This window comes from Orcinus orca, chromosome 6, assembly GCF_937001465.1.
Source record: "Orcinus orca chromosome 6, mOrcOrc1.1, whole genome shotgun sequence".
NCBI classification, from domain to species: Eukaryota; Metazoa; Chordata; class Mammalia; order Artiodactyla; family Delphinidae; genus Orcinus; species Orcinus orca.
In genome coordinates, this window is record NC_064564.1 from 117,251,196 (window position 1) to 117,278,063 (window position 26,868).

The 26,868-nt window shown below is 53.0% G+C and overlaps 2 protein-coding genes and 1 long non-coding RNA gene across 13 annotated transcripts in view; 1 reads left to right on the forward strand and 2 right to left on the reverse strand.

Annotated features, from left to right (window-relative positions):
- LOC125960274 (globoside alpha-1,3-N-acetylgalactosaminyltransferase 1) overlaps positions 1 to 26,868 on the reverse strand; it is a 144,270-nt gene that overhangs the window by 76,248 nt on the left and 41,154 nt on the right. For 3 of the 10 annotated variants that reach the window (XM_049711799.1, XM_049711796.1, XM_049711791.1), the window contains exon 1: positions 626 to 913. The exons of 1 other annotated variant lie outside the window; for it this stretch is intronic. The gene's annotated coding sequence lies outside the window, so the exon portion shown is untranslated. 6 more of the 10 variants (XM_049711801.1, XM_049711798.1, XM_049711792.1 and 3 more) reach the window with 4 other exon arrangements.
- Positions 1,328 to 15,174, forward strand: LOC125964893 (uncharacterized). Of its 2 annotated transcripts, XR_007478227.1 has the most exons (4): positions 1,328 to 1,470; positions 4,070 to 4,117; positions 6,739 to 6,813; positions 14,575 to 15,174. It is a non-coding gene; the product is annotated as an uncharacterized LOC125964893 (long non-coding RNA). The 2 variants fall into 2 exon arrangements; XR_007478226.1 differs by lacking the exon at positions 4,070 to 4,117.
- The window catches only part of LOC125964909 (ral guanine nucleotide dissociation stimulator-like), a 30,209-nt gene continuing 21,584 nt past the window's right edge, over positions 18,244 to 26,868 (reverse strand). Inside the window, exons 6-9 of the mRNA XM_049711871.1 lie at positions 22,021 to 22,131; positions 20,897 to 21,090; positions 20,256 to 20,315; positions 18,244 to 19,439 (exon numbers count right to left, since the gene is read on the reverse strand). Coding sequence (XP_049567828.1) covers positions 19,001 to 19,439; positions 20,256 to 20,315; positions 20,897 to 21,090; positions 22,021 to 22,131 — 804 coding nt within the window. The 3' untranslated portion in view covers positions 18,244 to 19,000. The remainder of the gene's footprint in view (positions 19,440 to 20,255; positions 20,316 to 20,896; positions 21,091 to 22,020; positions 22,132 to 26,868) is intronic.

Sequence of the window (26,868 nt, forward strand, 5' to 3'; positions counted from 1 at the left end):
GCCTTGTCTCTCAGGTCTCCCTGCTGACCTCCTTCTGTGATAAGCTAAGGGCGGCCATCCTAGGGACTAGGGGAACAGCGCTTGGGGGGGCGGGGCTTGGAGAAGGATTCCTGGGGAAACTGTGAGGACGCCGGAAATCAAGCCCAGAGCCCGCACCGCGGGGACACACTCGGCCTGGGGGGGGGGGGGTGCGCTGGGAGGGGCGGCATAGATCCCCCGGGATGGGGGTGGGGGCAGGAGTGGTAGCAGCGCATTCCTCCGGGAGAGGGGGCCTGGGCTCTCCCGGGACCGCGGGAACGCGCTTCAGCTCTCACCCGCTCTCGGCGGTAACCCTGGGCAAGGCGCTCTCCTGCCCGCTCCACCACAGCCTCGGCGTCCTCCTCAGCTATAGGGGGCTTGGTGAGGTGGCAAGACGCAATCCGCACCGCCCCTGATGTGCGGGAAGGGCTCTAAAGCGCTGGGTCCGGCCCGGGTCACAGCCTGACAGCTCTGCGGGGGTCCGCCCGAGGTCAGATAAAGATCCCCGGGCCGGAGTTTTGGGGCTTTGGCCCCGGCTCACCCGGTGGCCTCTGGCAGGCCCGCTCCCTCTCCCTCTCCCTCCCTCTGCGGACCTCCGTTTCCCCACCCGGGCTTGGGGCGCGGCGTCCTCCAAAGCTCCGCGTCGACCGTCGGCTCCGCTGGATTCTTCCTCCGGTGGAGCCCGGGCCGCCGGGGCCGCTCCGCCGACGCAGAACCAGGCCCAAGCTTTGGCCGCCCCAGCCGGGGATCTGCACCCAGGAGCTTGGGTCTGAGACGCGCACCTCGACTTCGGCCGGCCACTGCAGGCTCCGGGCTCGCGGCGCTGCTCCTCCGGCCGGGCGCGGGGCGGGGACAGGGAGCGGCGCGGGAGCGTGACTGTCCCTGCGGACTGCAGACTCAGCCCCTTGCGGCCGGACCAGCGTTAGAACAGACGGAGGGGCGCAGCCCCGCCCTGAAAACAGGGTCTCAGTTCGCCTGCAGTCCGGCAAAACCCGGGGCCTGCCGGGTGCCTTTAGTAGCGCGCTGGGTGGGGCCTGACTAAGGGCCCGCCGGGATCGGGGCCGGGCGGGGTTCGGGGGAGGGGAAAGGAGCCGCGCGCCCCGCCCACCGGCCTCAGCCCCACCTACCCCCCTGCGTGCCCCGCCCACCTACCGCTGCTCCTCCTACTCACCCGCCCGCCCCGCCCCGCCCAGCAGCTGCAGCCCCCAGTCCCCAAGGGTCCACGAGCGCCGGGGTCCCAGGACTTTTAACCTCTGCTGGCTACCTGGGCCGTGGCCTCCGACGCAGGCGACCCACCTTCCAGGCGAGGAGCGCGGGTCAGGGAACTCCGGGTTGGGGTGCGGGCTTGAGAAATCAGGGAAATGATTTGAGGGAAAAACTTTATTGTTTCTAGAAGAGCCTCGAAGCAATCACCGGATGGGAAACCAGCTGGACGTCGTACTTACTTTCCGGGTTAGGATCATCACTCTTTTGCTCAGGGCCCCTGAGGCTGGCACGCCGGCCTGGAGACCGTGAGCGGCTGCCGGAATCCCTCGGAGCCTCTGTTTCTCCTCTTCTGTGAAGGGAGTTGGCCATACTTTCTTACCAAGGCCTGTCCGAGTTGTATTGACCCTGGTTCATCCTAGGGACTCCAGGAGCCCCAGGGGGACCGTCTTATATGTCTCCAAGTGTAGGCCAAGCGCAGAGGGTGGTGGTAGAGGCGTGGCGACGGAGGGGCCATTCAGAGGGACAAAAAGGAAGGCCCCCTCATGGTAAATAAGGGAGCGGTAACAAGGGCCGGGGAGAAACCCGATACAATTAGGATGAGGCGAAAGCTATAGGCATTCAGTAGAAACCACAATTCGAATTGTAAATTTTGATCTTTCCCCGGCTGGCTATAGATTATGCGGTGAGATATTCTCGTGATGCTGGGCAGCGTGGTGGCAACTCTGTCAGCCACTCCATCACCAGGCTCAACAAGGATACACTTATGACCATCCTGTACCCTGACAGCCATTCTGTTTTTCACTTTCAGTATAGTATTCAGTAAATTACATGAGATGTTCAGCTCTATTATAATATAAACTACCAGCTAATGTACGTCTTCTGAGCAAGTTTAAGGTAGGTTAGGCTAAGCTATGGTGTTCAGTATGTTCTCACCTTAGGATGGGTTTATCAGGATGTAACCCCACTGTAAGTCAAGGAAGATCTGTGCAGAGAAGCAGCATGGGAGACAAAACAATAATCAAGGCTCAGAGAGGTTATAGCTTTGTTCAAGGTCACAATGATGCAGCTTAAAGTTGCAAATGCAGATCTGCCTGGTGCATGGGCACAGCCTCCCAGGTCCTTTGTGGGTGTCATTGCCTGTGTCCTTGGGATTTCCCTTGAGGACCTCAGGTTCCTGGAAGGCAGGGTTTTTTTCCCCAGAGTCTGCAGGGGCCAGGCACAGGCCCGGGGAGCTTGTGACTGCTGGCTGAAAGGTCGTGCTTCCATTTTTAGCTGCAAACACCTGGTTCCCTGGGACCTGGTCTGGGACCAACTGATTGGTTTTTCTCATTCAGTTTGTGTTTTTACAAAGTTCTCTGGTGTACCTTCCGGACACTGGTCCCTCCCTGGTAATAAAGAGGTGAGCCAGGGACTTCCCTGGTGGTCCAGTGGTTAAGACTCTGCGCTTCCACTGCAGGGGGCATGGGTTCAATCCCTGGTCTGGGAACTAAGATCCCACATGCTGTGCGCAGGGGCAGACCCAGCCCTGGGGTCCTGGCAGACACACCAGTATTCTGTCAACAGGCAACACCCAGCCCCTGGCCAAACCAGCATTCCCTGTTTTCCCTGTCCCCCCTCCCCTCAGGAGAGGACAAATTCAGCATAAGGACAGCATCAGGGGTGGTCTGGGAGGAGCTGGGTGAAGAGATGAAGGAAGTTAAAAGGTCCCTGGACTCTCCTCTTGGAGGGTGACTTGGCAATAGGACCCTGATACCCTCCCCTTCAACTAAGTTTATCTACTTCTAGAAACCAGAGGAAACAGCTAGAGACATGTATAAATTGCTCATATGCATCGATGGTCATCTGTGCCTGTCTCTGAGAGCCCTGCAGGGGACACGCCCAGGGGCTGGCAGGGGGAATCTGGTGTCCTGGCAGTGGGAACACTCAGACAGAGGTCCCCACTGCCCTCACCACTGCTTAGTGGGCTATGCCCGAGTTAGTGGGATAGCTGGGACTTTTTATTGTTTTTTTGTTTTTTTGGGTTTTTTTGCGGTACGCGGGCCTCTCACTGCCACGGCCCCTCCCGCCGCGGAGCACAGGCTCCGGCCGCTCCACGTCATGTGGGATCTTCCCGGACCAAGGCACGAACCCGTGTCCCCTGCATCGGCAGGCGGACTCTCAACCACTGCGCCACCAGGGAAGCCCGATAGCTGGGACTTTTAAGTAAAATCGAAAACATTGGAGGGTAGCCCTCCCAGGATGAGTCAGTGTTTCATGGCCTCTGAGTGTGTGTGTGTGTGTGTGTGTGTGTATACACTGTTTCAGATGTGAAGTGGTGAAGTGTGTTCCAGATGGGGATAGGCCAGGGAACAGGCCACAGCCTGTCTGTGTGGGGGAGGGCCTCTGACATCCCTGCTCAGGGCTCCATTTCCCAAGAGGAGGCAGAGCCCATTAAGGGAAAGGGGATGCAGGGGAGGGGAAACCTTGTGCCTTTGGACCAGAGGGATCTGGCTTTAACCCCAGGGCTGCTACTTACAGGCCAGGAGGGATCTTGGCATCTCAGTTTCCCACTTAGAACAAGGGGGAACTGTAGTCCCCAGGTCAGAGGTTCTTGTACAGATGCAGCTGGAGGATGACTGAACCTTCGTCCCAGGGTCTCACCAGGCAGTGACCTCACCCAGCCAGCTGCTCTGAGCCAGGCAGGCTCTAGGGTCATCTAGCAGCCTGGCCCCAGCAGCCTCCTCGCAGCTCTTGGGCAAGCCCTCATCCACCGTGAGGGCTGTGAGGAAGAGTCCAACTTCTTCTTTGCGTGTGAATATCCAGTTGTCCCAATACCATTTATTGAAAAAATTTATTCTTTCCCCAGTGAATTGTCTGGTTGCTCATCAAAAATCAATTGACTACAGATGCGAAGGTTTGTTTATGGACTCTCAATTCTATTCCATTGATTTGTTATGTCTATCTTTATGCCAGGACCACACTGTCTTCATTACTGTAGCTTTGTAACGAGTTTTGAAATCAGAAAGTATGCGTCCTCCGCTTTTGCTCTGCTTTTTCCGTATTGTTTTGGCGATTCTGGATCCCTTGCATTTCCAAATGAATCCGTAGTTCCATTTGGGAAGTATTGCCATCTTTTTTTTTTTTTTTTTTTTTGCGGTACGCGGGCCTCTCACTGTTGTGGCCTCTCCCGTTGCGGAGCACAGGCTCCGGACGCGCAGGCTCAGCGGCCATGGCTCACGGGCACAGCCGCTCTGCCGCATGTGGGATCTTCCCGGACCGGGACACGAACCCGTGTCCCCTGCATCGGCAGGCGGACTCTCAACCACTGCGCCACCAGGGAAGCCCACTATCTTAATAGTATAAAGTCTTTTGATCCATGAATGTGGGATATCTTTCCATTAATTTCAGCCTTCTTTAATTGCTTTCAATAATGTTTTGTAGCTTTCATTGTATAAGTCTTATTTTTATTATTATTTTTTTTTTGCGGTACGCGGGCCTCTCACCATTGTGGCCTCTCCCGTTGCGGAGCACAGGCTCCGGACGCACAGGCTCAGCGGCCATGGCTCACGGGCCCAGCCGCTCCGCGGCACGTGGGATCCTCCCAGACCGGGGCACGAACCCGTGTCCCCTGCATCGGCAGGCGGACTCTCAACCACTGCGCCACCAGGGAAGCCCCTAAGTCTTATATTTTTGATCCTAAATTTATTTCTGCGTATTTTATTCTTTTGGATGCTATCGTCAATTCACTTGTTTTCTTACATTCATTGTCAGCTTTTTCGGCGTTAGTTTTAGAAATACAATCGATTTTTAAATTGACATATAAGAGTATATTAGTTTCAGGTGTATAAGATAATGATTTGATATTTGTATATATTGCCCAATGGTCACCACATTAAGTGTAGTTAACATTCACCACCTCACATAGTCGCACAGATTTTTTCCTTCTGATGAGGACTTTCAAGAACCACTCTCCTAGCAACGTTCAAATATTCAACACAGCATTCTTAACTCTAGTCACCATTCTGCACACTACATCCCCAGGACTTCTTTATTTTATAACTGGGAGTTTGTACGTTTTGACCCTATTCATCCATTTTGCCCCCATTTACTCCCTACCTCTGGTAACTACCAATCCGTTCTCTGTATCTATGAGCCCCTATTTTTTTTCTTTAAGATTCCACGTATAAATGAGAGCATATGGTATTTGTCTTTCTCTGTCTGACTTGTTTCATTTAGCGTAATACCTTCAAGGTCCATCCATATTATTGCACATGACAGGATTTCCTTCTTTTATGGGTAAATAATATTCCGTTATATACACACCACATCTTCTCTGTCCATGCATCCATCAATAGATGCTCAGGCTGCTTCCTTATCTTGGCTACTGTAAATAGTGCTGCAATGAACATCGGGGTGCATGTATCTTTTTGAGTTTCATTTCCTTTGGGTAAATACCCAGAAGTGGGATGGCAGGATCACATAGTAGTAGTTCTATTTTTAATTTTTTGAGGAACTTCCATACTGTTTTCCATTGTGGCTGCACCAATTGACATTCCCATACAACTGATTTTTGTGGTATTTATCTTGTATCCTGCAACCTTGCTGAACTTGTTTATTAGTTCTAATAGTTTCCCCCCGTATTCTCTGTGATTTCCTATATACGTGGTCATGTAATTTGCAAACGGAGATAGTTTTACTTCATCCCCTTCAGTCTAGATGCCTTTTATTTCGTTTTCTTGCCTGATGGACCTCCAGTGAAATGTGGCACTGAGCTGGCAAGACTGGTCACTGCGCATCTTGTTCCCGATCTCGGGGGAGGCTTCGGTCTTTCCCCACTAAGTGTGACGTGAGCTGTGGATTGTTCCCAGATGCCCTATATCAGGCTCAGGAAGTGCCCTTCTGTTTCTAGTTTCTTGAGTGTTTTTCTCATGAAAGGATGTTGGGTTTTGTCCAATGTTTTTCTGCACTTAGTGGGAAAAGCTTTTACAGCAGCTTTTAAGCCATGAAATCATCTGCCTCCCCCTCTTCCTCTGTGTTTCTCCCTCGCCAAACACACACAACCTCCCTGGAAGCAAATCAGAATCCAAATATTAAACACTCACTGCAAGATGGTTAAATGATTAGTGTAGCCGTCTTCATCCTGTTATCCTTGCCCTGGCTGCTGTGTAACTGGGGGTGGACCAGACTATTGGACACCCCAAACAAATGACAGCTAGAAATTCAAATATTAAAGATGATTTCCAGGGGTGGTGGCTCCCTCTTTCTTGCATACGCCACGATTGCCTCTTCTCTTTGCAGACCGTAGAGTGAAAATATTTAGCATCAGAGGAGAGGATTGTGCACGAAATAGCATGTATTAAGTTGTGCGCTAAAAGGTAACAATGAATAGGCAAAAGACTTGACTTCCCCAAGACATGTATTGAAGGGATGATAACGTATTCTGTGCAGACCTTCCTGTTGTGGAATTCCGCATTCAGAAAATCCTGTTTTTAGTTTATTTTTCTGAGGCCTTATATGTCCGCCTCTCTGTTCCAGGAGTCTGCATGCTGACCGTGTTGCTGGCCAGCCTCATGAGTGTAAGCTCTCTGACCACATTCTGGATTGTTACAGGTGAGAGGGCTCTGGGGGTCTTCTGTGTGTCTTTAGCCAGGACAGTGTGAGCCAGGCTTTTCTCGGAACCCCGGGCAGCGCTGGCAGAGCTCAGAAGGAAACACCAGGCTTGCATACCACCGGGCACTGAGTCTGAGGCCTCAGGTAACAGTGATTGTAAAGGGGAAGCAGGAAGGACAGCGGCAAGTCAGGGCCCTCCACCAGGATACACCCGTATCCTGGTGTGTACACACACACACACACGACTTATACACATGTGCGTGTGTGTAGACACACGCACATGTGTATATGTTGTGTGTATATACAGAGAGAATTGATTTTAACATGTGGGCTCATGTGAGCAAGGGGGCTGGCATGTCCAAAGCCTGCAGGACTGGACACTCCAGCGGGCTTCTAGATGCTGTGTCTTCTTTTTTTTTTTTTTCCCCCTGTAGAGTATTTAATTTAATTAAATTAATTAATTAATTTGTTTATTTATTTTTAACATCTTTATTGGAGTATAATTGCTTTACAATGGTGTGTTAGTTTCTGCTGTATAACAAAGTGAATCAGCTATACATATACATATATCCCCATATCTCCTCCCTCTTGTCTCCCTCCCACCCTCCCTATCCCACCCCTCTAGGTGGTCACAAAGCACCGAGCTGATCTCCCTGTGCTATGTGGCTGCTTCCCACTAGCTATCTGTTTTACATTTGATAGTGTATATATGTCCATGCCACTCTCTCACTTTGTCCCAGCTTACCGTTCCCTCTCCCCGTGTCCTCAAGTCCATTCTCTACGTCTGCGTCTTTATTCCTGTTCTGTCCCTAGGTTCTTTAAAACCATTTTTTTTTTTTTTAGATTCCATATATACGTGTTAGTGTACGGTATTTGTTTTTCTCTTTCTGACTTACTTCACTCTGTATGACAGTCTCTAGGTCCATCCACCTCACTACAAATAGTTCAATTTCGTTTCTTTTTATGGCTGAGTAATATTCTATTGTATATATGTGCCACATCTTCTTTATCCATTCATCTGATGATGGACACTTAGGTTGCTTCCATGTCCTGGCTATTGTAAATAGATCTGCAATGAACATTGTGGTACATGACCCTTTTTGATTTATGGTTTTCTCAGGGTATATGCCCAGTAATGGGATTGCTGGGTCATGTGGTAGTTCTATTTTTATTTTTTTAAGGAACCTCCATACTGTTCTCCATAGTGGCTGCATCAATTTACATTCCCACCAACAGTGCAAGAGGGTTCCCTTTTCTCCACACCCTCTCCAGCATTTATTGTTTGTAGATTTTTTGATGATGGCCATTCTGACCGGTGTGAGGTGACACCTCATTGTAGTTTTGATTTGTATTTCTCTGATGATTAGTGATGTTGAGCATCCTTTCATGTGTTTGTTGGCAATCTGTATATCTTCTTTGGAGAAACGTCTATTTAGGTCTTCTGCCCATTTTTGGATTGGGTTGTTTGTTTTTTTGATATTGAGCTGCATGAGCTGCCTGTATATTTTGGAGATTAATCCTTTGTCTGTTGCTTCATTTGCAAATATTTTCTCCCATTCTGAGGGTTGTGTTTTCGTCTTGTTTATGGTTTCCTTTGCTGTGCAAAAGCTTTTAAGTTTCATTAGGTCCCATTTGTTTATTTTTGTTTTTATTTCCATTACTACAGGAGGTGGGTCAAAAAGGATCTTGCTGTGATGTATGTCATAGAGTATTCTGCCTATGTTTTCCTCTAAGAGTTTGATGGTGTCTGACCTTACATTTAGGTCTTTAATCCATTTTGAGTCTATTTTTGTGTATGGTGTAAGGGAGTGTTCTAATTTCATTCTTTTACATGTAGCTGTCCAGTTTTCCCAGTACCATTTATTGAAGAGGCTGTCTTTTCTCCGTTGTATATTTTTGCCTCCTTTATCAAAGATAAGGTGGCCATATGTGTGTGGGTTTATCTCTGGGCTTTCTATCCTGTTCCATTGATCTATATTTCTGTTTTTGTGCCAGTACCATACTGTCTTGATGATGGTAGCTTTGTAGTATAGTCTGAAGTCCAGGAGCCTGATTCCTCCAGCTCCGTTTTTCTTTCTCAAGATTGCTTTGGCTATTCAGGGTCTTTTGTGTTTCCATACAAATTGTGAAATTTTTTATTCTAGTTCTGTGAAAAAAGGCATTGGTAGTTTGATAGGTATTGCATTGAATTTGTAGGTTGCTTTGGGTAGTATAGTCATTTTCACAATGTTGATTCTTCCGATCTAAGAATATGGTATATCTCTCCATCTGTTTGTATCATCTTTAATTTCTTTCATCAGTATCTTATAGTTTTCTGCATACAGGTCTTTTTGTCTCCTTAGGTAGGTTTATTCCTAAGTATTTTATTCTTTTTGTTGCAACGGTAAATGGGAATGTGTCCTTAATTTCTCTTTCAGATTTTTCATCATTAGTGTATAGGAATGCAAGAGATTTCTGTGCATTAATTTTATATCCTGGTACTTTACCAAGTTCATTGATTAGCTCTAATAGTTTTCTGGTAGCATCTTTGGGATTCTCTATGTATAGTGTCATGTCATCTGCAAACAGTGACAGTTTTACTTCTTCTTTTCCGATTTGGATTCCTTTTATTTCCTTTTCTTCTCTGACTGCTGTGGCTAAAACTTCCAAAACTATGTTGAATAATAGTGGTGAGAGTGGGCAACCTTGTCTTGTTCCTGTCTTAGTTCCTGATCCTGAAATGGTTTCAGGTTTTCATCGAGAACAATGTTGATTGTGGTTTTGTCAAATATGGCCTTTATTATATTGAGGTAAGTTCCCTCTATGCCTACTTTCTGGAGAGTTTTTATCATAAATGGGTGTTGAATTTTGTCGAAAGCTTTTTCTGCATCTATTGAGATGATCATATGGTTTTTCTCCTTCAGTTTGTTAATATGGTGTATCACATTGAGTTGTGTATATTGAAGAATCCTTGAATTCCTGGGATAAGCCCCACTTGATCATGGTATATGACCCTTTTAATGTGCTGTTGTATTCTGTTTGCTAGTATTTTGTTGAGGATTTTTGCATTTATGTTCATCAGTGATATCGGTCTGTAGTTTTCTTTTTTTGTGACATCTTTGTCTGGTTTTGGGTGATGGTGGCCTCGTAGAATGAGTTTGAGAGTGTTCCTCTCTCTGCTATATTTGGAAGAGTTTGAGAAGGATAGGTGTTAGCTCTCCTCTAAATGTTTGATAGTTCACCTGTGAATCCATCTGGTCCTGGACTTTTGTTTGTTGGAAGATTTTTAATCACAGTTTCAATTTCAGTGCTTGTGATTGGTCTGTTTATATTTTCTATTTCTTTCTGGTTCAGTCTCGGGAGGTTGTGCTTTTCTAAGAATTTGTCCATTTCTTCCAGGTTGTCCATTTTATTGGCATATAGTTGCTTGTAGTAATCTCTCATGATCCTTTGTATTTCTGCAGTGTCAGTTGTTACTTCTCCTTTTTCATTTCCATTTCTATTGATTTGAGTCTTCTCCCTTTTTTTCATGATGAATCTGGCTAGTGGTTTATCAATTTTGTTTATCTTCTCAAAGAACCAGCTTTTAGTTTTATTGATCTTAGCTATTTTTCCTTCATTTCTTTTTCATTTATTTCTGATCTGATCTTTATGATTTCTTTCCTTCTGCTAACTTTGGGGTTTTTTTGTTTTTCTTTCTCTAATTGCTTTAGGTGAAAGGTTAGGTTGTTTATTTGAGAGGTTTCTTGTTGCTTGAGGTAGGATTGTATTGCTATAAACTTCCTTCTTAGACCTGCTTTTGCTGCATCCTATAGGTTTTAGGTCATCATGTTTTTATTGTCATTTGTTTCTAGGTATTTTTTGATTTCCTCTTTGATTTCTTCAGTGATCTCTTGGTTATTTAGTAGTGTATTGTTTAGCCTCCATGTGTTTGTATTTTTTACAGATTTTTTCCTGTAATTGATATATAGTCTCATAGCGTTGTGGTCAGAAAAGATACTTGATACGATTTCAATTTTCTTAAATTTACCAAGGCTTGATTTGTGACCCAAGACATGATCTATCCTGGAGAATGTTCCATGAGCACTAGAGAAGAAGGTGTATTTTGTTGTTTTTGGATGGAATGTCCTATAAATATCAATTAAGTCCATCATGTTTAATGTATCATTTAAAGCTTGTGTTTCCTTATTTATTTTCATTTTGGATGATCTGTCCATTGGTGAAAGTGGGGTGTTAAAGTCCCCTACTATGATTGTGTTACTGTCAATTTCCCCTTTTATGGCTGTTAACATTTGCCTTAAGTATTGAGGTGCTCCTGTGTTGGGTGCATAAATATTTACAATTGTTATATCTTCTTCTTGGATTGATCCCTTGATCATTATGTAGTGTCCTTCTTTGTCTCTTATAATAGTCTTTGTTTAAAGTCTATTTTGTCTGATATGAGAATTGCTACTGTAGCTTTCTTTTGATTTCCATTTGCATGGAACATCTTTTTCCATCACCTCACTTTCAGTCTGTATGTGTCCCTAGGTCTGAAGTGCGTCTCTTGTAGACAGCATATATACGGGTCTTGTTTTCGTATCCACTCAGCCAGTCTATGTCTTTTGCTTGGAGCATTTAATCCATTTACATTTAAGGTAGTTATTGATATATATGTTCCTATTACCATTTTCTTAATTGTTTTGGGTTTGTTATTGTAGGTCTTTTCCTTCTCCTGTGTTTGCTGCCTAGAGATGTTCCTTTAGGATTTGTTGTAAAGCTCCTTTGGTGGTGCTGAATTCTCTTAGCTTTTGCTCGTCTGTAAAGGTTTTAATTTCTCCATCAGATCTGAATGAGATCCTTGCTGGGCAGAGTAATCTTCTTGGTTGTAGGTTTTTCTCTTTCATCACTTTAAATATGTCCTGTCACTCCCTTCTGGCTTGCAGAGTTTCTGCTGAAAGATCAGCTGTTAACCTTATGGGGATTCCCTTGTATGTTTTTTGTTGCTTTTAATATTTTTTCTTTGCATATAATTTTTGGTAGTTTGATTAATATATGTCTTGGCATGTTTCTCCTTGAATTTATCCTGTATGGGACTCTCTGTGCTTGCCGGACTTGATTGACCATTTCCTTTCCCATATTCGGGAAGTTTTCAACTGTAATCTCTTCAAATATTTTCTCAGTCACTTTCTTTTTCTCTTCTTTTCTGGGACCCCTATAATTCGAATGTTGGTGTGTTTAATGTTGTCCCAGAGGTCTCTGAGACTGTCCTCAATTCTTTTCATTCTTTTTCCTTTATTCTGCTCTGCAGTAGTTATTTCCACTATTTTATCTTCCAGGTCACTTATCCATTCTTCTGCCTCAGTTCTGCTATTAATTCCTTCTAGAGAATTTTTCATTACATTTATTGTGTTGTTCATCATTGTTTGTTTGCTCTTTAGTTCTTCTAGGTCCTTGTTAAACATTTCTTGTATTTTCTCCATTCTATTTCCAAGATCTTGGATCATCTTTACTATCATTATTCTGAATTCTTTTTCAGGTAGACTGCCTATTTCCTCTTCATTTGTTTGGTCTGGTGGGTTTTTATCTTGCTCCTTCATCTGCTGTGTATTTGTCTGTCTTCTCATTTTGCTTAACTTACTGTGTTTAGGGTCTCCTTTTTGCAGGCTGCAGGTTCGTAGTTCCCGTTGTTTTTGGTGTCTGCCCCCAGTGGGTAAGGTTGGTTCAGGGGTTTGTGTAGGCTTCCTGGTAGAGGGGCCTGGTGCCTGTGTTCTGGTGGATGAGTCTGGATCTTGTCTTTCTGGTGGGCAGGACTGCATCCAGTCATGTGTTTTTGGGTGTCCGTGAACTTATTATGATTTTAGGTAGCCTCTCTGCTAATGGGTGGGGTTGTATTCCTGTCTTGCTAGTTGTTTGGCATAGGGTGTCCAGCAATGTAGCTTGCTGGTCGTTGAGTGGAGCTGGGCCTTAGCATTGAGAGGGAGATCTCTGGGAGAGCTTTTGCCATTTGATATTACGTGGAGCCGGGAGGTCTCTGGTGGACCAATGTCCTGAACTCAGCTCTCCTACCTCAGAGGCTCAGGCCTGACACCTGGCTGGAGCACCAAGACTCTATCAGCCACCCGGCTCAGAAGAAAAGGGAGAAAAAAGAAGAAAGAAAGAAAGAAAGAAAAATAAATAAAATAAAGTTATTAGAATAAAAAATTTAAAAATTATTAAAAATAAAAAAGTAATAAAAAAAGAGAGAGCAACCAAACCAAAAAACAAATCCACCAATGATAACAAGCACTAAAAACTATACTAAACAAACAAACAAACAAACAAAAAATGGACAGACAGAACCCTAGGACAAATGGTAAAGGCAAAGCTATACAGACAATCACACAAAGTAGCATACACATACACACTCACAAAAGGAGAAAAAGGAAAAAGTATATATATATTTTTAAAAAAGGAAGAGAGCAACCAAATCCATAAACAAATGTACCAATGATAAGAAGCTCTAAATACTAAACTAAGATAAACATAAAACCAGAAACAAGTTAGATGTAGAAAGCAAACCCCAAGTCTACAGTTGCTCCCAAAGTCCACCGCCTCAATTTGGGATGATTCATTGTCTATTCAGGTATTCCACAGATGCAGGTACATCAAGTTGTCTGTGGAGATTTAATCCGCTGCTCCTGCGGCTGCATGGGGAGATTTCCCTTTCTCTTCTTTGTTCGCACAGCCCTGGGGTTCAGCTTTGGATATGGCCCCGCCTCTGTGTGTAGGTCGCCTGAGGGCATCTGTTCTTCGCTCAGACAGGACGGGGTTAAAGGAGCAGCTGATTCGGGGGCTCTGGCTCACTCAGGCTGGGGTGAGGGAGGGGAACGGAATGCGGGGCGAGCCTGCGGCGGCAGAGGCCGGCATGACGTTGCACCAGCCTGAGGTGCGCCGTGTGCCCTCTCGGGGAAGTTGTCCCTGCATCACGGGACCCTGGCAGTGGCGGGCCGCACAGGCTCCCGGGAGGGGGGTGTGGAGAGTGACCTGTGCTCGCACACAGGCTTCTTGGTGGCGGCAGCAGCAGCCTTAGCGTTTCATGCCCGTCTCCGGGGTCTGCGCTGATAGCTGCGGCTCGCGCCCGTCACTGGATCTCGTTTAGGAGGTGCTCTGAATCCCTTCTCCTTGCGCACCCCAAAACAGTGGTCTCTTGCCTCTTCGGCAGCTCCAGACTTTTCCCCGGACTCCCTCCCGGCTAGCCGTGGTGCACTAGCCCCCTTCAGGCTGTGTTCACGCAGCCAACCCCAGTCCTCTCCCTGGGGTCTGACCTCCGAAGCCCGAGCCTCAGCTCCCAGCCCCGCCCGCCCCAGCGGGTGAGCAGACAAGCCTCTCTGGGCTGGTGAGTGCCGGTCGGCACCGATCCTCTGTGCGGGAATCTCTCCGCTCTGCCCTCTGTTGCTGTGCTCTACTCCGTGGCTCCGAGGCTTCCCCCTCACCACCGCCATCTCCGCCAGTGAAGGGGCTTCCCAGTGTGTGGAAACCTTTCCTCCTTCACAGCTGCCTCCCAGAGGGGCAGGCCCCGTCCCTATTCTTTTGACTCTGTTTTTGCTTTTGCTCTACCCAGGTACGTGGGGAGTTTCTTGCCTTTTGGGAGGTCTGAGGTCTTCTGCCAGCGTTCAGTAGGTGTTCTGTAGGAGTTGTTCCACTCCTACAGATGTAGTTTTGATGTATTTGTGGGGCGGAAGGTGATCTCCATGTCTTACTCCTCTGCCGTCTTGAAGCTATCCTTAGCTGCTGTGTCTTGAGCCAGACTTTCTTTTTCAGGAAACCTCGGTTTTTTGAAGGCTTGTAAGGCCTTCACGTGATGAGACCCACCCTTTGAGTAATCTTTACTTAAAGGCAAGTCAGCCACACCTATAAGTAGCTTCACAACATGTGTGGACTAAATCACCAGTTTGATCGAATGACTGCACACTACGGCCTGGGCAGGTTGACACGTGAGACCAACTGTCACGGCCCACCTTCTTTTGACTTGGTACCCACAGCTCTGCTGTAGCCATGTTGAGTCTCTAAGTGAAGACAGTAAGTAAGAGAGTCGTTCTCCCTCCTAATGAGACATGCGGACACTGTCCCCAGGGCATGCAGAGTGCTGGGGTGATGCTTACTTTTCTCCTTGACGACCTGTAACTTAAACCCTGTGATGTGAGGGTAACAGTTATTTGTGTATCTTATGGTCTATGTTATGCTATACGGTAAGAAGATAAAGGAAGGGAAGAAAAGAAATGTATTTGATGCGTGCACAAGTGTGTGCGTGCAGTCTACAGTCACGAGGTTGGTGAACTTTTTCTCCTCTTGCAGCACCAGTGCCAGCTCGACTGCCAACTCCCAAGCTGGCACCACTGTCAGCGCCAGATCTTGTACCAGTGCTAGTGCCAGATCTGGTGTTAAAGGCGTTTCTGGTACCAGCCCGACAGCTAGAGGTAGCACCAGCTCCAGAGCCAGAGCCAGCTCGAAGCACCAGCTCCTGCAGCGTTCCAGAGCTGGAGCTGGCTCCAGGGCCACCTCCCGATTTAGAGCCAGTGCCAGGTGCAGAATGAGAGCCGGCTCCATCACTAGATCTAGAGTCAAGTCCAGTGAGAGAACTAGTTCCATCTTCGGCTCATGGAAAAGCCCTCAAACTCCAGTGAGCTCTGCAACTGGCTCCAGCACCAGCTCCAGGGCTGGAACCAGCTTTGGCACCGGCTGTCTCACCAGCTGCAGGGATGGAAGCAGCTCTGTCATCAACCAATTTGTCAGCTCCAGCAGCAGCTCTAGAGTTTGGATCAGACCCAACACAAAGCCCAGAGTGACAGATAACAACAGGAAGTGAACTCGAGTCTACCCCAGCACCACCTCTGGCAACACAGCTAGAGCTACAGGCAGCTCTAGAGGTAGAGCTCTCTCTAGAGCTAGTGTCAGCACCAGAGCTAGCTCGAGCATTAGCTCCCGAGCTAGAGAGAGCTCCACTGCCCGTTCCAGGGCGAGAGCCAGCTCCAAGCACCAGCTCAAGAGCGCGAGTGATATCTGGAGCCAGCTCCAGCCAAAGCTGCAGACTCGGTGTCAGTTCCAGCACCCGCTTCAGCACTGATCCATTGCCGGAGCCAGTTCTATTACCACTAACAGTTCTGGCTCTCCAGAACTAGAGCCAGAGCTGGCTGCAGAGCCAGAGTCAGCTCCAGCACCAGAGCTCGAGCCAGCGCCATGGCGACAGTCAACTCAGGCTCCAACACTGGCATCAACTCCTGAGATAGAGGCAGCGCCAGCCTCAGCTCCATTGCTGCTCCTGGGCGGGGCTGCTGTTATCCCACGAGCTGGAGCTGGCTTGAACACCAGCTGTCATGTCAGCTCTACCTCTGGAAGATAGAGACAGCTCTGTCACTGACTCCCGTGCCAGCCCCAGTGATAGAGTGAGAACCAGCTCAAAGCCAGTTTAGAGCCAGTGCTAGGTGCCAAGGAAGAGGTCGCTCCAGCGCCAGCTCTAGCATCAGCCCCAGAGTTACAGCCATTCCTGGCACCAGCTCCAGAGAGAGAGTCAGCACCAAGTTCAGACCTAGAGCCTGCTCCAGCCACAGTTCTAGGACCAACTCCAGAGCCAGAGCCCCCATGAGAGTCAGCTCCTGCAGCAGCTCCAGAGCAAGAGCTGGCTTGGGCGCCCGTAGCAGACTTAGAGCCAGTGCCAGCTCAGGAGAAAGAGCCACAGCCCCAGCACCAACGTCAGAGCTAGATCGTGCTCTGGCACCAGCACGATGCCACGTCAGAGGCAGAGGCAGCTCTGTCAGCAGCTCCTAGGCCAGCTTCTGTGCCCGCTCTGGCGCCAGAATCTGCCCTGACACCAGTTCCAGAGGTGGAACCAGTCCAGAGCTACAGCCAGCTCCACCGCCAGTTTTAGCGCCAGCCACAGAGCTCGAGCCAGGACCGGCTGTACAGCTAGAGGCACCAGAAGCAGAGCCAGCACCAGACCGGAGCTGGAGTCAGCCGCAAAGTCAGCGAGAGCTCCAGCACCAGGGACAGCTCCTGCGTCCTATCCACAGCAAAATCCACGGCTGCTTCCGGCACCTGCTGTAACCTTAGCTCCGGAGGTACAGCCGGCTCCAGGACCTGATCCACAGCTCAAGCCAAACCAGTACCCACCCAGGAGTCAGCTTCAGTGGCCGCGCCAGAGCCAGAGCCAGAGCCAGCGACCGCAATAGCTGTAGCACCGGCTCCAGCCAGTGTGAGAGACAGCTCGAGAGCGCTGTCCAACGGCAGAACCAGGTCTAGACCGTCTCTGGAGGTAGATCCGCCTCCAGCGCCTTCCCCAGAGCTAGAGCCAAGTCCAGCATCAGCTCTTGCATAAGCTCCAGTGCCAGTCCTAGGAGCAGAGCCACCTTTGAACTAGAGCCAGCTCTGTACCCGCTCTAGGACTGGGCGGGGCTGGGGGCGGGGCTGAGGGCGGGACAGTCCCTTCTGGGCCGGTCACTCCCAGGGCCTCCTCCTCCTCCCTCCCTGAGGTCCCGGCCCTCAGGTCCTCTGAGGCCCCGCTTTCCCAAGCGAGGCTCAAAGTGGGCAGAGACCGCTCTGTTGGAAACTGTGGCCAATACCTTAAAAACTGTATATGTTTTGACCCAGAAAATCCACCTCATGGATTCTGCCCTGAATAGAGATTTATGGACACAGATGTTCCCTTCAGCATGATTCTGAGAGTGAAAAATGGCAAATGGCCCATGTCCCATAGCAGGGGCTTTTCGGAAATTCTGATTCGGGGCCCCAGAAAATGTGGAGGAGGAAGACGATGGACTGATCAGCACCCGCCCGGGGGAACCAGGTTCCAGAAGGGCACACGTGCCCAGAGTCCTCCCCACCTGACACCCACGACTGCACACGCACACACGTGCACATGGGCACACACACCACGCGAGAATTCCTGCGGGTAAACTCCTGGGATTAGCTCTGCAGGTAAAGGGTTGCACCTGTGGAGCTCTGGGGTCCTGCGCACTGTTCTCCCAGACAGGAGTGTCCTTCCACGCTTCCCTCTAGAGGACCTGCTGGGCCTCTGCTTCCTCACACTGTCCCCAGGGCTGGTCGCCACCAGACTAGAAACCTGTTGGCGTGGTGTTGACAGCGCCGTCTCCACGGCGCTTACATCTGCATGTCATCGGGAGGTCAAGCGTCTCTGACCTGTACCGACCACGTGTGCGGCCTCTTGTTGGAGCTGCACATGTGTGTTCTCTGTCCCTTTTTAAAACATTGACTTTCAAGATCTGGGGGACCACAGGGGCGTCAAACCTCTCTCTGGTCCTGGGTGTGAGGAGGGCTGCTCCAGTTTGTGTTTTGTCTTCCCAGCTTTTTACATGATTCTTGTTTCTGTTTGGCCATGGGAAGAGCCAGGCGTTTCCCTTCTGTCTTCTGGCTCTGGGGCCATACTCAGAACAGGGGTCTCTACCCTGAGACTGCACACATATTTACAAAAAAGACTTCAATTTGTACATCCCACCTTTAATCCATCTGGCATTTCCCTTTCATATAATAAAAATGCTATTTTGAAGTAAAAAAAGAAAACAAAAATTAACTACTCCCCTCTTAAAATATGTGGCCTACACAGAAAGCCACCTTGTATAATTCCATTTATAGGAAACATCTAGAACAGGTAAAGACACAGAGACAGAAAGCAGATTATAGGTTGTCGGGGGCTGGGGGAGAGAGGAATGGGGCATGAGCGCTTTGGCTCAGGGATTCCTTCTGGGGAGTGAAACAGTCTGCCCGAGACCCTGGGGAAGGTTGCATAGAACTGTGAATATACTCGATGCTCCTGAAATGCACAATTTCAAATTTAAAAAATTAAACTTGGTTATATGAAGACGTAAAAGACACCATAAATAATGTGAAATGAAAACATAAAATTAAAAACCAAATCAGAAACAGTAACAGGGGAGGGGAAGGGAAGTTTGGGGGTGGGGGGAGCGGGTAGAAGTGGGTCAGGAGCTGACGCTGAGCGTGGCGCCACAGCTCGTTCTCCCCGCAGGGGTAGTGGGTGCCGAGCCGGCTCTGGGTCTCCTCCGGAGCAGGTGCAGCCGCGGGCCCTGGAGGCAGAGGTGCTGATGCAACTGATTGTGATGTTGGCTCCCACTCTGGTGCCGCCGCTCAAGGTGTCCCTCCAGCCACTGATGGAAACGCCTCCAGCTCTGGATCTGGCTTTAGTTCTGTTGCTGCTTCTGCAGCTGGATCTAGGTCTTCAGATTGCACAGGGGCTGGTGCTGGAGCCAGTTCTAGATCCTGAGATGGCAGTGAAGGTGCAGGAGGAGATCCACGTGCCTGCCTCACATGGGCCTTTGCAAGCAAAGGAAACAGCCCGCGGCCTTTTACAGAGGCTCCAGCCAGGATCTGAGACAGGACGTCGCCCCGCCAGCGGTCCCCACGTGGGCGGTCTGAGGCAGCCCCAGGGGCTCCTGCGTGTCCAGCACCGACCCCGCTCCTCACCCTCCTGCTCTGCCTTGGTGAGCTCTGTGCGCTCCAGCTGGGCCAGGAGAAGGTGGGCGCGGCGCTCCAGGTCGGAGCCGGGCATGTTGAGCTGCACGTAGGCCACCAGCTGCTTGAGGCACGGGAAGTCCGGGGGCTGACAGAAGTCCTCGGAGTACTGGTCCAGCCAGGTGCCCAGGATGGAGGAGACGGCACTGGGGGCAGGCGGGCGGGCAGCAGAGTCAGGGGCCTGGCCTTTCCTTCCACGCGGCCCTCCCCTGGCTCCCCCATGGGGGCTGGGCTTCTGGGCCCGCCCCTGCCCCACCGCACTGGGCTGCCAGGCGGGGGCAGGCCTGGTCGGCAGTCTTGGTAGGAAGGGGCCCTCCGTCCCTGGTGACCACCTCTCCCTTCCTCGGGGGAGCCTGACTCTCTCCTGTCTGCCACCAGCCCCCCGGGCCCTCCCCACTGGGAAGGAAACTGCAGGAGGGCAGGGAGGGCCGCGCCCGCTCTGTCCATCGCGCTGGCCTGGCCACACACAGTAGGCGCTGCACAAACAGGGGAGGGAGGAGGGGACAAGCAGAGTGCGCCCCTGCCCGGCCTTCACAGGCCTCGCGCACCTGAACCAGAAGCTTGCGCACCGACGGCTGCCTTGGTCTGTGCGCCGGAGTGCGGGTCTCGTCCTCCCGGGGACGCCATTCTTGGTGGTGGGGACGTAGCCGGCCCCCTGACCCTGACTGCGCTCCCGTGAGCCCCAGCTGAGCGCTCACACTGGGCTGCGAGGCTGACGTGTCAGCAGCTTGCCCCCCACACCTCCTGTCCTGGGCCCCGGATCTGAGTGGGGACGGATGCTCTCAGGGGCCGGCTCTGAGCCCCCAGCCTCCCCTCTGCTCCCTGGGGACATGGGACCCCAGCCACAGCTCTCTGACTCCTTTCCTCCTGCAGCCAGACCTCAGCCCTCCAGCGGGAATCACAAGATGTGTGGCAGCCAGGGTTCTGCCCAGCCCCTCCCATCAGACCCAAAGTCTACTCACTTTTTCAGTTGGTCCTGAGGTCCGCCGTCCTCGCTGGAATAAGGGAGGATGCACCCGTATCTAGAGGAGGCCGTGAGGGCGTCACATCTACCGTACCTGCTATGACGTCTAGTGTTACTGGCTGACCCTCCGGCTAGGATGGAAGCCCGGGAGGGCGGGGATTTTTGTCTGCACCGTTCACTGAATAAAGCCAAGTGCCTAGAAAAGTGCCTGCACACAGTAGGCGCTTCGTATGTATTTGCTGAACGAATGAGCCCAACCAGCACCTTACAGACGCCTGAGTGGGCCTGGGCCCTCAGCCGGCCCCCAGCCAGCCCTGCCCTGGCTACTCCCAGGAAGGACCCCTGAGACAGAATCTGGAACCTCCTTTCCAAATGGGAAACCTGTTCTGCCCAGGGGCTGGAAGCAGAGAGCTTCTCCATGGGGCAGAGGAAAACCTTAATCAAAGCCGCCCCAGCCCTCAGCAGCCCTTTCCACAGGGCCGGGCGCGGGGCCGCACTGTCCATGCTTATCCAACAGTCCTGGCAGCCCGGCCTTCACGTGAGCAAACTGAGGCTCAGAGAGGTAAAGCGACATTCCCAAGACACACAGCCAGTGGGTGGGCGGGGAGCCACTGTGCCGGGGAGGGGCAGGGCGCTCACCTTTGGAACAGCAGGTCCAGGACCCGCTGGGTCGTGGTGAAGGCTCGGTAGGTGCACAGGAAGATGGTGACATAGGAGAGGTCGCTCTCCTGGAAGGCGGGCACCAGGTGCTCCACCAGCTTCTCCAGCGTGCCTGCCTTCACGGTCCGCACCTTGCAGGTCTCATACAGGTTCAGGGCCGAGTCATTTTCATACTGGGGTGGGACAGAGAGGCACAGACGGTCAGCGACAGCACCGTGGCCCACGAGGAGGGCAGGGGCTGGAACTCAGAGGAAGCCCCAAGCGCCCGGCGACTTCTGGACGGAGATGGGATGTGAGTGCCCGGAACAGAAAAAGGGTCTCAGCTTTTGAACTGGAGGTGGGGCGATGAAAACTCGCAACACCAACACCTTCAGGTCATTTTATTAGCTGAGTAATGACAGCACCTTGCCGTATTAAGGGCAGAGTCCCCGGGATCCCTGGCAAAGCATCCCCGTTCTAGAGATGAGAAAACAGAGGCTCAGCCTGGGGTGGAAAGGCACGGTATGTTAGGACCCAGAGGCTATTCAGGGCGGCGCTGTGGAAATGGCTGCAGAAAGGAATCCCGTCAAGGTTCACGGCAGTGAAAGGCTGAGTTATGGCTGGTAACCAGCCTCTCTTCTGAAATGTTACGTATTTGTCAGGCCCCCGCTCTGACCTGGAGGGGTCATGGAGTTGTGTTCCGTGACAGCAAGTTGCAGAGAACCATATATAGTAGGCTGAGTCCTTTTTGGGTTAAAAAAAAAAAAAAGCCCTACTAAGTAAGGTGATGAAAGCCTTGGCGAAGGTGTGGAAGGACAGTCGTTAAAACAAGAAATATTGGGGCAAAATGCATAAGTGATCCCAGCCTAACATGAAGTGGAAATAGTATGGAAGTGTCTTTTTTTGATGTTCATACAAATAAGTGAACAGAGAACTATGCACTTGGCCCAGCGCAGGGCTGGATAGTAGGGGAGGGCTGAGGGCCCAGATTCCTTTGGGAGCAGGGCTGGGGGCCTCCCAGGCAGGAAAGCCCTGGGAGGGAGCCCAGTGGAGTGGCCAGGGTGGCCCCTGCATTCCGGGCCTTGTCGGGGTTCTGGGCACGGAGACCCCCCATCCACACTCACCCCGAGCCAGCGCTGGCCCTTGTTGGCGCCGTGGTGCACCTGAACCTTGCGCAGGGAGATGGAGTAGATGACGCCGTTGACCAGCTCCTCGCCAATCTCCTGCGTGGAGCTCTGCAAAGACAGCGCCCGGCCACCGGGCGGGGGTGTCGGGGCCTGCCTGGCTGTGTGGCAGGGGGACGCCCCGTGACACTTCCTGCTCCCTAGATGAGGCAAAGGTCAGTGGCCACAGAGATTTCCAGCCCAGAATTTAACAGGACGACAGCTGGAGGGCCGGGGGTTACTATCGGGGCGGCAGGCAGTGCCCCCAGCACCCCCGTCCTCACCCCACCAGCCATGACTGGGTGTGAACAAGACGTACCCACTGGGGTTCCAACAACAGCCTGCCCCTGCCCAGGGGGATCCCCCCGCTCCCGCCCCCACCCCAAGGCGAGTACTGTTATCCGGTCATTTCACAGGTGACTACACGGAAGCCGAGGGAAGGGCAACCCATCCAAAGCCATGCCGCTGACGGTAAACAGCGGAGCCGGGACCCTGAGGGCCTAACTCAGCCCACTGCACCTAGGGGGCTCTGGCTCCCCGAGAAGATGCCTCCCCCAGGGCGTGAGGCCCCTGGCCCCCTCACCCTCATGTGTCCAGACGGCACCTGCGACAGCTGCCCCAGCCCTGGAGTCAGCCTCCCGGGTCTGGGGCAGGTGCGGGCATCCTCGACGGCCACAGCCAAGGGCACTTCCTTCCCTTTCTGCTCATTCAGTCTTGTGCCTTCTTGGGCAACAGAGGAGTTCCCAGTTCCCTGTTCGTCATCACGTGCATGGGGACAGCATGAGAATGATGACAGTGCTGGCATCCGGGCTGATGCCTGGGGTTCCACAGAACTCCAAAACCACGGGGCTTTGGCTAGGCCAGGAAGTGGCGGGGGGGGGGGGGTGTCACCTGGCTGCTTCCTAGACCCCGGGCAGGAAGACCCTTGTTTTAAAAGGCAGTGATCCCTCCTGCTGGGCAGGCTGTCCCGGGGGCTGCATCAAGGCCTGGTCAAGGCCACTCAGTCGTTGCTGCCCTGGGCTTCTCCACCCCCTCTCCCACTGCCCCTGTCCAGGGACGGGGTGAGCTTGCAGTGGGGAGGGGGGCCTAGGAGTAAAGAGACAGACCTCTGAGAGTTTAGGGAGGAGGGGGGAGGTGCTAGCTGGCAAAGGGCCATCATTCACATGGTCAATGCCAGCAGTTAGGATCACGGGTCACTGCCCCAGCTCAGGGTGGGCGTGGAGCTCACAGAAGGCCCAGTGGAAGTGCTGACTCAGCCTGGGCCCCACTGACAGCCTTTCCCTAAATCCCTCGGCCTAAGCTGGGCCCCTGGGTAGGAACCAGGTGCCCAGTGTCCTGTGGGCTGTACCCTCGGACATCAGCACCCCTGGGGTCAGGGGCTAGGGAGCGGGATGGGCCTGGACCTCCTGCCTCAAGGGCTCTGGGAGGCCTGGGAGCCATCCTCCGGAAATCTACTTCCTCTGACCCAAGGCCGCCCTCCCACTCTGGGCATTGTACCAACAGGAAAGCCAGTGCAATCACACAGGGGCTCCTGACCCTTCGCCTTCTCCGGAGACACAGCCAGGCATTTCTTGGAAGTCAGCAGGGAACCCGCAGGTGGATGGCCCTCACCTCAAGAGCCCACGCTTGGGGAGGTCCAGCCCTTCCATCGAGGAGGGGAAATTCCTCCTCCTGGGGCAGAACTGAAGCAGATGCGCACTTTCCTTCCCCGGGTCACACATCCTTCCCCGGCCTAGAAGAGGCCGCGGTGATGGGTGATGTCAGGGGCCTGCCATCCATTTGCGAGACCAGGGCCCTGTCCACCCACCCCTACCTCTCCTCAGGGGTCCTCGACTGCCTCTCGCAAAGGCTGCTGCCCGCCCTGGAGAGGCCCGTCCCTCTCCGGGGGATTCCAGCCACTTCTGGTCCAGCCTGGAGCCAGACAGTGTCCTGAGCACCCCAGTCACTGGCAGCAGGTTAGAGTCCCCGTGCTGGACCTGCCTGACTGTGGGCACGGGACTCGAACCCCGTGGGAGCACACACAGCACCTGGCTCCCAGCGGGGCCCCATCAAGGCCGCTGGACAGAAGCGCTTCCTGGCCAGGCCAACCAATGGGAGGACTCGCCATCCCTGAGCGGGTCTAAATAGCGGCTCTGCAGTGAGCCATGGGCCTCGCTGGCAGACGGAGCAGCTGGCTGCCCTGCCCAGGCGTCATGTGATCCCAAGCCCTTCCCCCACCCCGAGGGGCCCCCTTCTGCCAGCCCGGTGGGGGGCAGGGCAGGACGCTGAGAGCCGCACATGCTGGGCCAGGGGGAGTCACCGCCTCGTGGCACAGATGGGGAGCTGCTCCAGCCCCGCGGAGCTAACCCTGTCCTCTCCGGGCCCTTCACCGCAGCCCAGCAGCAGGAGCAAAACCAGATCGTCCAAGCAGTGCAGAGAGCAGGCGCCATTTAAACCATCGACCAAGAGACAACGGCAGGGCAGGATCCAAAGAGAGCTGCCCGCATCCTGGGCACAAAGCGGCAGAGTGGGGCGTCTGCTCCGCGCTCCCACCGCGCTTCCAGGGACAGAGAAGGACAGCGGCCGACAGCCCTGGCACCTGCCCCGGGACCCTCTGGGGCAGGAAGGGCTGGGCCCTGGACCCCACAGGTGACCCATCCTGTTAGCAGAGCAGACAGCACACAGGCCCGGGAACAGGCAGCCCGTGTGGGCAGCACCAAGGCCCTGGGGAGGCTCTGGCGGGGGCTGGGGAGCTCCCGGGGGAGCGCATGGCCGAGCAAACGGCAGACGCCCTGGGGGGAGGCGTCCACAGGGCAGCAGTGAGCTCTTAGGGGGAAAGAACACCAGGTGGGTGGCTGTGTCCTCAGGGGACAGATCCTCCTGTCCCGCCCCAAGCAGGCACCCACAGATGGCCCCAGGGCCCGGGGACCCAGCTGGCAGCTGGGCCTTGCACACGCTGCCCAGCCTACCACCACGTGGGTCTGGAGCGAGGGTGGTGAGACGCCTCCAGGCCCTCGTGAGCAGAGGCTGGCAGAATGGGCACCAGGGTGCCCCACACCCCGCTGTCCCTCGGAACATAGCCCGGAGCCCCAGGGACAAGGAAACAGCCTGGGTGACATGTTAGTGTGTCACCTGATCAGCCTTCTGATGCCGTGGCCCCAACTGACTGCAGGCCGAGCCCCGATTCCCGCAAGACAGAGTACCAGGGTTGCCGGAAGCCGATTCCACCCTCATTTCTGGAGAGAACAGAGGGGACCTACTGGGCCTTTTCCAGCCCTGCCATCTCCCCCAGAAGGTGGCTTGTGCCTGCACACACAGGGGTGGCGCCTTCTCCCATCCTGGTGACCTCTCTCCTCCCATTCAGCTGTACATTTGCTGTGGAAGCTGCAACTACAGACCACACGGGGCCTCCAGACCCACAGACGCCTCTGGCTGCAGACCGTCTCCCCGTCACTGGCCAGGGGCTCACGGAGGAGGAGGGCCTGAAGCCACACCGTGGTCTCCTCCCTGGGGCTGCACGTGGAGAAACCTGGTCTCACGCAGGCGAGGGTGGGGAGTGGGGGGGCGGTGGCCCCCACGTGCATGAGATCACCGCCCGGGGACCTCATGGCACCCCGCTGAGCTGCTGCTCAGGCCCACTGAGTCACAGAGGTCACCCGAGGCCCTGACCCAGCCACCCGCCAGCACCCTGCAGCCCTGGGCCCACCGGACCCACAGGTACTGTCTTTCCTGCAGGGCTCTGGCTCCCAGCTCAGCTGAGCCCTGCAGCCCTTGGCCTCAGTGAGACTGTCTGGGAGATGGGCGAAGGGCAGCAGCTCTCCAAGGGGACGAAGGCGGCAGGGGTCACGAGAGGGGACATGAGCGGCTCGGCGCCAGGCATACAAAGCACCCAGGAACAGGACCTGAGGGCGCTGTGGCTGGCGAGCTGACGATGGACACCGGGCCAGGGAAAGCCTCCCGGGAGACCTGCCAGACGCCCGGAGAGCTGGAGGAGGGCCAGGTGAAAGGGAGGGCGGGTCATCCTAAATCTGTGCGGAGGAGGGAACCAGGCCTGCGGCTTTCCGACCCTTTAGCCTTCTGTCTGAATGCAGGAGCCAAAACACGAGACGGCTCAGGGATCAGAGAGAGCTGCTTAGTCTCTCCGAATGCCGGGACAGTTTGAATACAAAGTCGAGCACCCATTTTACAGAGGTGGAGACCAAGGCCCAGGGGAGATGGTCAAGTAGAAAGTGTCCAAGCCCTGGTTCATCTCTCAGATCGTGTGCCCAGGGAGGGAGGAAGAAAACGCCAAATGTGCATGGCCCTCCCGGTGGGCGACGGGGCGCCACCCTCGGGCCTGCCCCCACCCCAGGTGGGTGTCCTGCACCCTGAGCCCGAGGACATGAACAGACCCCCAGTGAGGACTCAAGGTCAGCCCTGGATGGGGGTGGCCATGCTCCTGGTCCCCAGGCAGCGCAGCCCAGAGGTGGCCTTAGTAGGGGACCACACGAGGTGCCTGGGCGGTAGGGCAACCGGGGAGCTCAGTGACCCCAGAAACTGCAGTTTGGGGATCAGCCTGTGCTGAGCCTCCAAAGAGGCTGACCCATCTCCCCAAGAACCTTCTCGGCCAGCCCAAGCCTGGCTACTCGTCAGCGTCTAGAAGAGAAACGTGCCGCCAGTGGAGAGCGGAGACCAGACCTCAGGCTGGCCTTGCCCACCTCGTCCTCCTGCCCCCCCAGCTCCCGACCGTCAGGCCTCTAGGGGCCAGGCCTGCAAGGGGGCATGGCTGGTGACAGCCGAGGAGGAGGGTGGCCTCTCACGAGGGGGTGGAGGGAGGGCCAGCTGACATCA